This window comes from Lonchura striata, chromosome 3 (assembly GCF_050655825.1).
Source record: "Lonchura striata isolate lonStrDom1 chromosome 3, ASM5065582v1, whole genome shotgun sequence".
In the NCBI taxonomy this organism is placed as follows: Eukaryota; Metazoa; Chordata; class Aves; order Passeriformes; family Estrildidae; genus Lonchura; species Lonchura striata.
This window is the reverse complement of record NC_140705.1, coordinates 63,073,838-63,089,068: the sequence shown is the minus strand read 5'-3', so window position 1 is coordinate 63,089,068 and position 15,231 is coordinate 63,073,838. Positions and strand designations below refer to the sequence as shown.

Sequence of the window (15,231 nt, the reverse complement as noted above, 5' to 3'; positions counted from 1 at the left end):
TTTAACAGTTTATAATTTGAAATCCATGAGACACCAAATAACAATCCTGACTTTTTTCCAAGCCTTGCTTGTGTGTCAGCCTTTCAGTGTTATTTACTGGTGAAAGACCTGAAGACTTTGGTGAGAGGCATTTGCCATTCCTGTGTCCGCTGTACAAATCAAAAATCAGTGAGGGGTAAAACAGCTCCTAGCATCTCTCTAATGGGAGCACAGCTAAGAATCACCCAGTATCGTTATGTGAGGAACAGGGTTAGGAATAGATATGTCCATGCTAGACTCTCAGTGCTCAAGCTGAAGTCTTTAAGAGCAAGCAGTGAAATGTGCCTTCAGCCAGACTTCAGCTTCTTTGCATGCTGCATTGCACTGCTGATGTTTCTGTACATGTTTCTTTATTGGTTGGATACCTCTTCATGGTTTATTAAGTACTTCCAGGTATTAGTGGAAATTGAAACTGAGTAGTAAACTAGTTTTGGCCCCAGTTTGTCATGAAAAAATAAAGGTTGTCTGGCATGTTGGTGGAGGAATAATTTGTGTGTTAATAAATTCCTCAGATGTAGCAGGCTGAAATACCTGAGTCTGCTTTTATTCTTAGTACAAGCACAATGCACCATTTTAATATTCTATTATTTTTTTCCTTCTCATACTTGGTTTACCAAGTATTCCTTTTAGGACAATAGTGGTGAGCTTGCTGTCCCACCAAGTACTGCTGCAGAATTTATATGACATCTTGCTGGAAGAATTTGTGAAAGGCCCTTCTAACTTGGAGGAGAAAATGGCAATACAAGTACCAGAAAACAAGTTGGCTGGTTTTCTCAGGTACATCTCCATGCAAAACCTGGCTGTCATCTTTGACTTACTCCTGGACTCCTACAGAACAGCCAGAGAGTTTGACACCAGACCTGGGCTGAAGTGTTTGTTGAAAAAAGTGTCTGGCATTGGTGGAGCTGCCAATTTGTATCGCCAGTCAGCAATGAGCTTCAACATCTACTTCCATGCCTTGATTTGCGCAATCCTGACAAACCAGGAGAACATCACTGCAGAGCAAGTGAAAAAGATCCTCTTTGAAGATGATGAGAGGAGCACGGACTCATCACAGCAGTGTTCTTCAGAAGATGAAGACATTTTTGAAGAAACTGCCCAGGTCAGTCCCCCACGAGGGAAGGAGAAGAGGCAGTGGAGGGCTCGAATCCCATCTTTGAGCGTCCAGCCAGTCAGCAATGCTGACTGGGGGTGGCTGATCAAACGGCTTCACAAGCTCTGCATGGAACTGTGCAACAACTACATCCAAATGCATCTGGACCTGGAGAACAATGTAGAGGAGCCTCCAGTTTTCAAAGGTGACTCTTTCTTCATTTTACCATCTTTTCACTCAGAAACCTCCACCCCATCAACCGGAGGGCTGTCTGGAAAGGACACACCATCAGAAGATGACCGAAGTCAAATCAGGGACCAATTGGGAGACAGCTTGACACCTCGAGGAGGGAGTGGAGAAATATTGCTGCTACCCCCACCCCTGAGTCCTAAACCAGAAAAGAAAGAGCAAACCAAGAAAAAAGAATGGTGGGAAAGTGCTGGCAACAAAATCTACACCATAGCCACTGACAAAACCATCTCCAAGTTTATGACAGAATACAAGAAGAGAAAGCAGCAACAGGTCATGACATCCTTCACCAAAGAGGTCAAAGTGGAAAAGAAAGGGGAACTCCTGGGTTCAAGAGGGCCCGACTCACCTGTGCTCCAGCGGCCACAGCATCTTCTAGATCAAGGTCAAATGAGGCATTCATTCAGTGCTGGTCCAGAGATCCTGAGACAAGAGAAGAGACCCCGTTCAGGGTCCACAGTCAGCTCCCTGAATATATCTATTAGGGATGCAGAAGCCCAGATACAGGTAGGATATTCTTGTAGAAGGCTAATAATAATAGCAATAAATAAAAATATACCTATACATTTTTTTACGTTATTATAGTCTTTTTGTTGAATATTGTATTATATAATGAAGTCCTCATGATGAGGACTGAATTTTTAGGAGCTGGAATTAATAAAAACCTGGTTCTGCCCTATTAAAAGAAAGTCAGTCTTCAGAGAAGTGTCATCAGGCATATACTAGCTCAGCTTTCAAGAGTGCTTCTATAACTGGAGCTAAGGCTGCCCTTAATCCTGCAAACTGACAACCTACAGCAAACTCATTGCTTACTGTTATGGGCTGCAGCCCACTGAAGGCTTTTGAAAATGCCATGTTGCATGTCATGTTGCTTTTGTACTTAAGAATGGGTTTTTTTGTTAATTCCAGAGAAAAATAATGGGTTCTTTTGCTAAACAGAAGCTTTCTGTTTGTGTGTCCAAGTGAACAAATTGGTGAAAGCATCAAACTTTACAGATTTTGTTCACTGTGAGACAAAAAAAGGAAAGGGTGAGCATGATACCTGCAATACAAAGTCAAGTGATTTAGGAACATTAAATTAATATTGTGGCATTAATCAGTCTGCTTCATGAGACTGCAGCCACCTGATACCTTATTTTCTGCCTCAACCACTGGGCTCACCTATTTAGAAGTGTCTCCTAAAGAGGTTTTTTTATATCAAATTTCTTCGTAGGCATGGACCAACATGGTGCTGACAGTTCTCAACCAGATTCAGGCTCTGCCAGACCAAACCTTCACAGCCCTGCAGCCAGCAGTGTTTCCCTGTATCAGCCAGCTGACTTGCCATGTGACAGATATCCGTGTCCGCCAGGCAGTACGGGAATGGCTGGGAAGAGTGGGCCGAGTTTACGATATCATAATTTAAACCAAGCTGTGCTCTGTTGCAAAAGGCAGAAGACATTCAAGGTATACAGCGAAGAAGTACTTGGGGTTCATTAATTGCCTATTTGTTGGTGAGAAATTATTTATATTGTCTGTCCACCTGAGATTGTGTTTCCATCACTCACACCAGCAAAGGAGGCAAAGCATGAGTCTGTTTAGAGGATCTGGCATGGCCCTGGAACCCAGAACCTATCCCTAAATCAGGCTCCTACCAGAAGAGGTGCATTTCATAGCCTTCATTTTAATTCAAATTTGCAGCAGTGGGAGCCACCAGAAACTGCAGGAAAACTTCCACACTTGAAATTAGCTGTGATTGCAACTGTCATGTGGGTGTCAAACCAGGTTAGTAAACCTATGTAACTTAGAAAGTAAATAAATAAATAAATAAATCCAAGTCAGTGAAAAGGTGGGGCTGTAGGACAAGTAAGAAGGTGACATTTTTTTAGGGTAACATCTTCCCTTCAAAAATCGCTATGAGGGAGGATAGCCAACTAAAGATTGTTGTAGTAACTAAATGTGTCACTCACTAGAGAAGGTGGAAATTTATTTTGCTCCAAGAAGAGCCTTTGTAGTCCCATTTGGAGTAGCTAAAAATTCCCAGGTCTAAGATGGGTGAACCAAGCACAGACTATTGATCCTTTCATTGCTCTTATGGAGTATTGGTCGAAGAGAAATGGCACTGTCAAACTGCCCTCTCTGCAACACCACCCTGGCTGCCTCTTCACCTATGCCTACAGCTGAGCATTTTGCTACATGTCTAATTCCCTCTAAGGGCAAAAGGGAAGTTTGTTTTGCTCTTTCCTGTGAAGCTGTGGGGATGACACACCACAGCAAATTACCAGCATGTGCCAGTATCCAGCATTCAATTAAGCAAAGTGTTCCAGTTTAAGCACCACTGCAGCTGTTATTCTACTGGAAATTTATGTTTGATTATGTAGAGCTGCTGTAGCCAGAAACAACCTTATCACCTTTGTTAGATGTAGCCTATCACTCCACTTGGAGCTGAAGCAAGATGGAAAATGGTGTGAAAGGGAGGTATATTTCTTGTTTCTCTCTCATTTCTTGTCTGCTGCTGTAAATAGAAAAGGACAGATCCTCATGGAGGTACATCCCTCTCCATGCAGCACTCCTACTGGGACTATTGCAATTTGCTGTTATTAGTAAAAGGGAGAAGAAGGGGAAGGATTGACTGTTGTGTTGTCAAATGCATATGTGATGCTTTTCACACTATACAAAGCAAGGGGTTACCTTGCTGCACGAGTTATGTCACAGCCCTTGGGACATTTCATCCCATACTCCCATGCTATATCACCTGTTGATAACTTGAAAATTTGTTGATTTTAATTTTGGGTGACTCCTTAATGCTCTTCTCCCAAGGCTTTTAAAATGTGCATGCCAACTAAATATACAGCTTCAGTCCGTGCTCCAAAGCATCCTAAAAAGATCATCTCTTTACGTAAGGCCTGGATTTTGCAAAACTCACTGCTTTTAGCATCTTAAACCTGGAAAAACAGAGGGGGCCAAGAAGCTCCACTGAACAGCCATCTCCCAAGCTGCTTTGTTTACAAAGGCTCTGACACTATTCTCCTGCCTTTTCCCTCCATTGCCTACTTTCCATTTGTCACCTGCTAGTCTTGTGCAAGGAGTATTTGTCCCGTAACTTTCTGTAGTGCCAGTCATGCTGTTTCTCTTTATTTAAAAAGTTCCTTTTGCTAAATTATTTAAAGGACATCAAAATTCTGCAAAACCAGCTCTTTTATATCACCTAATCTGACTTTATGAATTATTAATTTAATAATGTTTTCAATTGTCAGTTTTCCCCCAACAGTCTTAACACTTCCTCAGGGACAGTTAGATTATGCTTTGGAATTTGGGAGAGTAGTAGCATAGTTTGATTTCTGTTGCCATGTCTTTCTTATACATCTTTAGGCAGAGTGAAAGTGTGGTTACACTTTTTATTAAAGTTTTTATTTGGCATTTATACTGTTTAGTTTATATTCGACATTTATTAGGCAACAACAGAAATCAGAATAATAAACAATATTCAAAGCAGCCACCTCTGATGGTTTTCATTATAAATGCATTGAATGGATGTAGGTCCTTGCTGTACTGATCTAAAACTAAAGCAAATCCCTAAATTATGTAGGGGAAATAAATTTATAGCAGTATTAGTGAAATCATTCAGGACTACAGTAGAGATCCTAGAATCTAGGAAACACTGTGGTTGCATTGTGGTTGCAATACAAAATTCTTCTGTAAATCAGAAACAAAAGCTTTAGGAGTGCCAATTACCATTACCACCACCTCCCTCAAACTCATGAAGACAGTATAACCTAGTGTTACCTCATTAGCCACCATCTTGACCTAAAATGTAATTTCATTTTAACTACTTACACTACAAATATCACATTGGGTAATGAGAATAAGTAAATTTGCTGTGTTGCTGTTGGCCTGTTTGGAACTTTGTCCTTCAAATTATGCAAAGTGCCCATTGTCATCCTCAGTGCCTCTACTCATTAAGACGCCTCCCTTAAAGGTCATAAGTAACTTAGAATAATTCCAGAAATGTAATTTAGAAGGAGGGGAGAAGAAATATTTGAAGCAGCAATTATTTACCGAGCAATTTACAGAGCAAAGTTCAGCATGTGCTGCTCTTCCTTTTCCTTGTGTGTATAAAATGGTAACCAGGTGAGGAGAGTGGCCCATGGCCACTTCAGTGACCACAACAACAAGCCAAAGCTTTCTGATGCACCTTCAAAATATAGATAAATAAAAATCAGTTGGTTCATCAGATTCTCAGAAATTTTTCTGCTAGTTTAGCTATAGACATCAGTAAGCTCCAAAGACATAGAATAATAAAAGTGCGATATCACTATTTCATAGGTTCTGTGTGGCCTGTTTCATGGCTCAGACCTCATAAAGCAAGCTTTTAGCCCAAAGGAGAAGTCTGCCAGAACAGTCCGAGGAAAAGGGGCTGGCATCAGCCTGTCCTGAGCTTCATAAGGGGAATTCCCTACACTGCACACCCCACTCATGTCCATGCTACACTGGCTTTTCTGCTTTCTGCTTGTGAATGAGGAAGCACCTCAGGCAGTAGCAGTAGTAGTCCTTGGATGCACGTGTGTATTCACACATGTATCCCATTCAAACCTTACTTTTAGCTCTATAACCTCATGCATGGCAGAGTACTGACAGCTTTACTGTTGAACCAAACATCTGAACCTTGAGCAAACCAGCCTCTCTGCATTGCAGCCTGAGCTTGCTCTTTCTCTTTGTCTTGGTTAACAACCACCTCTCTTTTCTTGCCCTTATTTTTTTGTCACATAAATATCTATAGGAATTGGGTTTGGTTTTCTTAAATGAGCTGGCCGGTTGTTTTTAAAACTGATTGCCCAGTAAATTTTGCTCAACTGAAATGCTTTAAAAAAGAAGATGTGATAGCTTGACATCTTTCTCAGGTACCAGAGCTGCACCTCTGCTGCCTTTGCCTAATTCACATTGCCCTCCTCAGGGCCACCACAGCCAGCAGAGGCAAGGACATGTCATTTTAAAATATTGTAGGCAGTTGCTAACAGAGAAAGTTTTTGCTGCCCAGCATCAACTACCTTTAAGCATATGAAATAGGTCATCACTGTGCAAATATTTAAAGCTGAGAAAAGCAGAGTGCTCATCAGGAAAGCAATCCTCTTCCTACAGAACAGGGGCAGGGTTTGACCCCAGCTTACATGGTCTCAGGTCATTGCATATGTTTGCACATCATTCTGCACTGTGAACATATGCAGTCATATGAAATTATTGACATGTATATGTACAGATACATGTGGCTCCAGTCACTGCCATATTCTGGGAATTCAGCATATTTTCAGAGAGCTATCCACATTAGTAACATGCTTATCTGCTGTGTTATGTATTTTTGTCACACCAGCAATGGTTCACGCATTATTCTGGTACCTTTTCTGAGCTACCATTTAATTACCACCACTATCTCTTAGTTAACATGCCTTCATGTCTTTATGATGTTAAAATACAGATTTAATACTTTCCTAGGGATAAACACTAATTTGGGAATAACTGACTTAATTTACCATGTAGAAAGAATTATTAGAAAAATATTTACACAGACCTGAGCAATACTTTCCTTGTACAACTCCCAGCACAGGCAACACAGCTTTTGCCTCATGACAGATGAAAAATTTATGTCATCTGCACTGTGGCTTGCTCATGTCAAGGCCATGCACAGTTTACACCTGCAACTTGTAAGGTGCTTTCCCTTTCAGTTTGAGCTTCAAGTTCTGTTTAAAACTTAAACCTTTATGTAAAATTCACTGAGAAATCCTCACTCACCAAAGATAAAACCCCCACCTCTAAGTACCATGTGCAATCTTCACCTGTACTTTATATAGAAGCATCTCAATATTGGTATCAACACTGCAGAGCCCAGCACAGCACTGGCATGAAACCAAGTGGCAAACAAGTTAGAAAGTAGAGTCCAGCTCCATATTCTGCCTCCACTTTGAACCTTTCTTCACAGCTTGGGCCCACACTCAAAGTGCTGAAGCTGTCACAATCAATGGAAGTTAAGTAGCTAGGGATCTTTAATACTCAGCACTCAGTCCTTGAATTCTTCAATCTCTACGTAGGGGTTCACAAGTTCTCAGGAAAGGGGGAGTCCTCTAAAGTTTTTTGTGTCACACTCTCTGCTGCTGTCCTCCATACACCTCCTGCTTGAAAAATCCATGGTGGCCAGCACACAGTCCTACACAACCCTATACTGCAAAACTAGAACCCTCACTTTTTCACAGATCCAGCAAGCCAAAGGGATTTATTTTTCACCTAGCTTATGTGTATAGAAGCCTGTTGAGAATTTGTGCGTGTGGTTTGGCTATTGTCACCTTCAGTAATCTGTTTTAGAAATGCCATTTCTTAGTACTAAATTATTTTAATTCACAAAAGAAGTGAAGTGGTTCCTTTCCACCGCCCTTTTATACTAAGATGTGTCTAAGGTGTCTAAGCAGGCTATTTACTCATTACTCCAGTCACAGTAATTTATGGGAAGACCTGTGTACAGGTCTCATCATGGTATATGACATGAAATAGTTTTTTTTCAGTTGCTGATCATTCCACAATTGTTGAAGAAGTAAGATGATACCATCAATTTACCAGAAGAAATTTCTCTTCTTTTAGTGTAAAGGACCAATTTACCATTGCACAGAAGCACAAATGTTGGATTTTATGCAATGTAGATAAAAGTATGTGGCAGCTAGCAATCCCTCTTCACTGAGCCTCCCTAATTTGAGTGGAGCTTCTATAGGGATATCACCAAAGGGTCTCAGCAGCCCTCACCAGCAACATGCCTGTGACTCCAGAAGTTGTACAACTGCAAGGTAGAAGTAATTTCCACTAATTCCCCTCAGAATAGATACTTTATGTGTGACACTAATATAATACTAAACAAACAGTTTTGGCCAAACATTTAAAAAGCCCAGCAGTGCTGGCTTTTTAAACATTAAAAATGAAAACACACATGGACTATGTGTGCATCAGTCTTTTCACTTAGTTCTCCAAGGTCTCCAAGCTGAAAACTAAAAGCAGAGGGAAGAAGAAATACCCTAATTCTGCAGATATTAGTGGAGCTACGCTGTACGATCCTGGATTAATGCAATAATGAGCTTGCCTGTGGAACCAGATCCCTCAAATTCCAATTTTTGGCAAAATCACAAGTTGAGGTTTGCATAGCCTACACTGCCACATTGAACCAGGGGGCTGAGTTTATGGAAAGAATTTTTGGTTAAGAAACATGGCAACAGGATCTATTAAATCATTTTACTCCAACATCCCACTTTTCAAAAAGTAGTTTATGTACTTCAGTAAATTTTGTCTGACTCCCATGGAGCATCAGGCCCTGTTTCCTGTCCACGCATTTGGTTCTTCTGGGCTATGGTGAAGTGCCACAGTTCCACAAGCAGCAAGCTGCAGTGAGAGAGCTGAGCTGGCAGACAGGCATAGGTACACAAGTTCGAGCAAGGGACAAATATCTCCTCCACAATCAGGCTGTGACACCTGAGCCCCCCACTCTGCAGAGGAAGACGGGACTCGATACCAAAGGGAGAACAGCGAGGAAGGGCAGAGCATGGTGGTGACAGAGCCCTGTAGTGCACGCTGTTTGCTAGAGCAGATGGGAGCACAGGATTGAAGATGTGCAATGACAACAGCAAGAATCTTCTTTCAGTTCCCCCCACTTCCTCTTCTCTGCCACTTTCCCCTCCCCACCTTTTGTCATTTTTGTGAGACTGCAAACATACTTCTATAGGCCCTTCAACTAGAACTGAAAGCAAGCCAAAGGGAGTGGACACTCCATTTCACCAAAGATCTAAGTCTTTTCTGTTTGAAAATTTAGGAAAAAAAATCAAATTTTATTTCCATGATGATGGCTGCCAGAGGAAGCATTTTACCACAAAACATGATTCCCAGGACTTAATCTCTCTAGCTGTATATTCAGGAGAAGCCAATAGTACTTCTAAAGAGAGACTATAAATTACCTTGTCAAACAAGTGCTTACATTGGGTTTACCTTCTGCTGAGTTCATACCTATCTGCAATTCCATGGTCTCATCCATGTTTCCTTCCTCTACCTTTCTGCTCTTCTTCAGAAGAGCACTTCCCCGTGTCCACCATGTCCTGTTGTGCCGCTAGCTTTGTATGGTCCTTGGGTGTCCAGTGGTTGGGCAGTCACTGTCAGCTGGCTTGCAAATTGTATTTTGTGTATATTTTATTCTGACTGAATTCTGAAATGGAAATATTTTAAAACAAAAAGTATAAACTATTTATGTTGCTTGTGTTGTAGAATAAAGATGCAAACGCAAAATAAATTATGCTTTGTTTTTGTCTAATGAAAGTTATTGTACAGTTCCTGATGAAGCAAAGGAATAGAGCAGAGAAAGAACCTGAAATATTAGGTATGTACTAGCAGGAACTGCAGTTTTCATGGATGACCTTGGGAATTTCGTTACTCTGAACTGCTATGTGTTTTTGATGGGAACTGAGATCTAAACACTGACAAATTACTCCTCCAGCACTTCTAGCCAGAGTCTGAGTTTGTGGGGTGGGGAACAGTGAAACTACTGAGATTGTTAAAGGTGCAAGTATATGCGGTGCAGAGTTTTGATGCATCTAGACAGGTGAAACATTTCTCCCTCCTTCAGAGACAAGACATAGCATCATACAGTAAACCTTAGAATACACTTCTCTGTGGTCAAGGATGCTACCCACAGCCCAAAAACAAGTTTTCCACATAATCTCAAGAGGGAAAATGCAGCCACCTTTCCACCTGGCCCCACTGAGGTCTCTGGGCCTGGGCTCCTATACACTGAAGCACCATAAGGTCTGGCCTTCACTGGTTGTTACATAACAGCCTCATCAGCATGAAGGTTAAGAACAGATTACAAAGCAACCAAATGAGGTTGTGATGCTTTAATAATCTTACACACTTCTGGCAAAAGAGAGTGTGTTAAATCCCAACCATCAGATCTAATTTCATTCCAGTGAACTACCTTCTGCTGCTCCACACATCTCATTTAGATCCCATTAGAAAGATTTTCATTTCCTCCTAAACAGCATTCAGTAAGGTGAAACAGCAACAGAGTAAATACAGAAACTAATACTCCACTATTCCACTCACTCCTTACATGTGCAAATTCCCAGTTGCCTTCCCACTAATGCTGGGGTCAGGCTAGCATGGCTTCTGCTGCCACTAGACTTACCTAGAAGACACTTGATCTTGTTTTTCTGTTGAGGAGCGGAGTGTTAAGAATACTTGCCAAAGAAAACAGCTGTCAACAAATATTTCAAAAAGCAATAAAGGAATTTTTAAAAGGGACTAAACAGGCACATCATTGAATCTCAGACATCCTCTTCGCTTCAGTGGGTTCACTAAACTCATTCATGTTTTCACAATCTAGGTTTATCACTGGCTACACAGTGTTAATCTGTGTTAAACAAAATGTTAAAAGCTCCCCTGGTACCAAGCCATACTAACTGTTTCTTAATAACTAATTTTTATTTTTTGACAGGGTGCCAAAGGAGCACCCAGTGTCACTATTAACCATTTTACAGGTGGGATGAATAACCAAGCAAGTAAATTTTCCTTGACCTCAAAATGGCCCAAAGTATCTAAACACATACTCTGACCTCTTGCTTATCCCAGAGTTTTAGATCTGTGAGATAGTCTGGCAAGAGAGGGGAGAAAAAGACCCAAAACAAAAAAACAGCAGCAAAGACTGATTATAGGAGGGATACAGAAAGGCAATCTAGAGATACCAGCGGGTACGTCAGGTACAAGACAAAAGGGAAACACACTTCGGATGTAACAGGTAATGCACAGTAGGGTTGCATAGGAGACTACTGTCACATCCATACCCCTAAGCACTCAGGTTAAAATGGGACAGTATTTTCAGTAAGCCTGCTGGAAGCATGCTTTCTCCAGGACAGATACCTCCTGATCATGTTTTCCAGATGAAGAAACCTTTTGATTCGCTGAGCAAACCTATGGCAGAAGTTGAAAGAAGTAGAAGGAGGTCAGGATTCTGTCCACAGAGCTATGTGAAATTCAGGGTGATTCTCTAATTTTGGAGCTTCTGGCAAAGAAGCTAGCATCAGGATAAACCTCTTAACATCTAATATCACTGTAAACAAACACAAATTGAAGTCTTTTTCCAAATGCATGACACAGAGTGCTAGAAGAGTGCAGTCAGTATCCAGATTTCAAAACTCGACAGAATCCAAAATTAATCAGAACACAGGTCAGCTAGGTCCTACTCTCATACTGAAGGAAAAAACAAACAAACAAACAAAAAAAAAAAAATACCAAACCAAACATATTAGCCAGGTTGCATTTTTCTGACTCCTGATAGAAATTCATAGTAATAAGGCTGGATGATTTTTTGTTTTGCTTTTACAAGAGATCTGTACCTTTGCCGGCACTGTAATTGCTGGGAAATAAGTATCCATAAAGCAGAGACAATACTTCTCGTTTGCCAGCTCTGAGAAGATATGAAATATTTTTCTTTGCTGTGGCTAGTGTGACCACTTCTGATCTCTTATTATGTTCATTCCCTACCACAGTCAAACAAAATTACTTAAAATAATGTGGAATACTTTTCTGCCTATCATTTATAGATTATTTACTATGTTTTTAAATGTTACATTATATTCCCAGCAGACCGCTTTGTACTTCAAATCAGGTTCTTTGTTCCAAAGATTACAGGGAGAGGAAGAGATCAAAATAAAACTGTGTAAGATGCTGTACTGAAATCTATCTTTATAAGTAATTTTGTTTAGGAGGTCAAAAAAGACAAATCTTCAAGCCTGAGAAACAATAATGTCAAACATAATGAGAAAGTGAAAAATGGTTTTGAAAAGTTATTGCAGTAACTCATGTGAGGAGAGGAAGGTGACAAGCCTTTAGGTTGGTTTGCTTGCTTGCAAAAACAATTCATCGTCCCTTGAGAAAAGATGGGATTGGTTTCTGGGTAAAATTGCAATGGTGTTACCACAAGCACAAGAGCCCTGACAAAAATGTTGTTTTTAAATTTCATCTACGGGGTTGGTCACCAGAGCAGATCTTACATCTCTCTTGCATACATTACCTTTTCTTTTAAAAGGACACTAAATAATTTAATATCTCAATGCAGACTCTTGTGATCAGCCCCAAACCCAAGAGAATAAAGATTATTAGTTTGCAAAGCCAGGCATGAAGGGTAAAAAAAAAAAAAATAAAAAAAAAAAATAAAAAAAAAAGCAAATATTTTAATGTCGTTTGATAATTTTTTTCTCACACATTTTCAATTTTTCAGGTAGAGCTGTGCTGAGAGTAAGGCAAGGATGATCATTTCTGAGGGTGTGTTGAGATTGTGGGGTATACAGGGTATGCTTTGTTGTTCTAGACAACATCCCAGATCTGCAGTGACTGCAGAAGAAAAACTGGATGACAAAGAGGAACCCAGGGCAAGACACAAGTGCCAAACTACATAATTTTGAGTGTCTCTTTTAGAGCCTGAGCCATCAAACCAAGCCATTCTGACTGGACAAGCATCCCTCTCAAGAAGGCTACACCCTGCACATAGCAAAATATAATGCTTGGAGTCAAAGAAATCTTAAAAAAAAAAAAAATCCTAAACCCTGAAGAGCAGCATCAGAATGTAAATGCCTGTAACCAGTCAGGCCTAGAGCTGCCCCTACAACCTGGGCAAAATGTGAATACTCACCCCTACAGACCCCATTGCCCCTCAGCAGCCACCTGGCTCCTCCTGCTGTTAACACACCAACTCACTTGACACAGAGTGTGAGGAGGGTATGCCTGGAAAAGGGGTGAGAGGATCCCCATCTTGTAGCAGAATGAAATAACTGCCTCAGATGTTCTTTCCATGACTGATTCCCTTTGTCCACCACTGGCCCAAGCAAAATCTACTTCTTCCTCAAAGAGAAAATCCACGTTTAATCAGCCTGGCCTTAGGCTTTTCCCCCCTGTACAGCTCTGAGTGACCCTGAAGCTTCACACAGAACAACATTTTGCATGCAGCATCAATGCAGTCCATGCAGGCTGACCTGGAATGCACCACGGGACAGACACTCTCCTCCCATTCCCTATCCAGAAGTGGGTCACTGCAGTGGATATTTTCTCAATACTCTCTCAAATGACAGTACAGACTCCTGAATTAAGGACTGCACATATGGAAGAACTGTTCAGATCATCCATTCAACCACACCAAGCCCCTGAGTAGAATCTTTTCTATATTTTGCTGCTCTTTTGACCCTTCTCATATAATCCCTGATTTTAGCATCAGCTTACTGCAGAAGGCACTTTCACATACGTCTGTACACCTTAACATCAGCATATCATTCTTGGGCTGCAGTTTGCATTTCCTAACTGAAAACCTGACCTGTTATTTGTAAAGCTGCCCATGCCGAGTAGTGGTTCTGAGCAGCTCAACTGCCCAGGTATTTCTAATGTGCAATTATTCCCCTCTAAATATATACACATCCCTCAGACAACAGGTTTCTTTCAGGATGGGTTTGCCATGCCACTCCCTTCTGTCAGGCTAAGCCTCTTTTCAAAAAACCACACTGAAAGCCTTTGCCTTTGTATCTATGGTTTGCTATGGAGGGTATTGCAGGACACATTGCATTTTCTAACACTGAGACTCATTTCCAGTCCCATAGCATACTTTCCACTTGCAAAGCTCTAATGTCTCCAGCCCAAAAAAACTGTGGCAGTGCCTTTACCCCACTGTTACAAGTGTTCTTATCCTTAAGCCCTTGCACAGGTCAATTCTGAAATGCTTTTACACTGGAAACATCTGCTTGTTGTGTTTAACTCATCCCTTTCCCTCTCCGCCTGCAGACCTTTTATTTTCCAGGCTATAGCTCCATTTTAGGAGCTCTTCAGCCTTCCCCTCACCATTTTCAGCAGGTAGCTTTAGCACCTACAAGGGTAATGGGTTTTTACTTATCCAGCAGACATTGCCCACTAACACACAAGCGCAAGGCACAGGAGCCAGTCAGGACAGGCACCACACCGAATGTGGCACAATTGATGCAAACAGCGTCATAAAGCAAAACCAGGCATGGGGAGTCTGAACAGCTGCCACAGAGTGACACTCAGCAGCATCACACGGCACCTGCTGCACCAGCAGGACACCCCAAAGAGGTGGGCACCTGCCTGGGAGTCCCTCACTTCCCACCTGACTGATGGGGAGAAATTTTCCCTTTTCTCTGCCCTTTCAGGTACCAATGGAGTCCATGCATGCCATCAACTCTGCTTTATTAGCACTTATTAGCATTCATTAACATTTATTATCATGCATTTAAGGCTAACTGACCTCCCTTTGTGTAACAAGGTTCATACCCTAAAACCTAGGCTTGACTGCAATTTTGCTGGCCAGTTGAACCATTAACAAGTGCACTTGAGAAAATAGTTATTCTCACTGCTGCAGATTTGGGGCCTTTTTTATATACAAGATTTTCTTAATATACTTCATTCCTATAGCAAACTTTATTCTACAGGTTGCAGGAGGCTGTATCTTCTCCCTAAGTTTGAAGTAAAAGTCTTTAGGTTCAAATCAGGAGATTAAACTTTAGGAATTGAGGTATGAATTGGAACTGTACAGAAAATGTGTTTTATTTCAATCAAAACAGTACAAAATTACTCAAAGCCTCTCAGTTGATGTTTTTTGGAATCTAGAGATAATAGCTGTGGCAGCAGATGATACCAGCCAATCAGGCTATATAAAGACATGATCATTCTTTTGCATAAAATCTACTGTGTTAGCAACAAGTAGTGACACAGAGACTGTTGTACTTGGATACAGTCTCAAGAGATTTCACTCAGAGATTCACAATACTCTAGCAGAATATTGCTTCAGTTTGAACAAA

General features: G+C 41.1%; 1 protein-coding gene across 9 annotated transcripts in view; it reads left to right on the top strand.

Annotated features, from left to right (window-relative positions):
* ARFGEF3 (ARFGEF family member 3) overlaps nucleotides 1–9,697 on the top strand; it is an 85,856-nt gene extending 76,159 nt beyond the window's left edge. For all 9 annotated transcript variants that reach the window (XM_085575303.1, XM_077782140.2, XM_021553073.3 and 6 more), the window contains 2 exons: nucleotides 658–1,888; nucleotides 2,595–9,697. In XM_085575303.1, the coding sequence (XP_085431429.1) occupies nucleotides 658–1,888; nucleotides 2,595–2,786 (1,423 nt within the window). In that variant the 3' untranslated portion in view covers nucleotides 2,787–9,697. The remainder of the gene's footprint in view (nucleotides 1–657; nucleotides 1,889–2,594) is intronic.
* The last annotated feature ends 5,534 nt before the right edge of the window (nucleotides 9,698–15,231 follow it).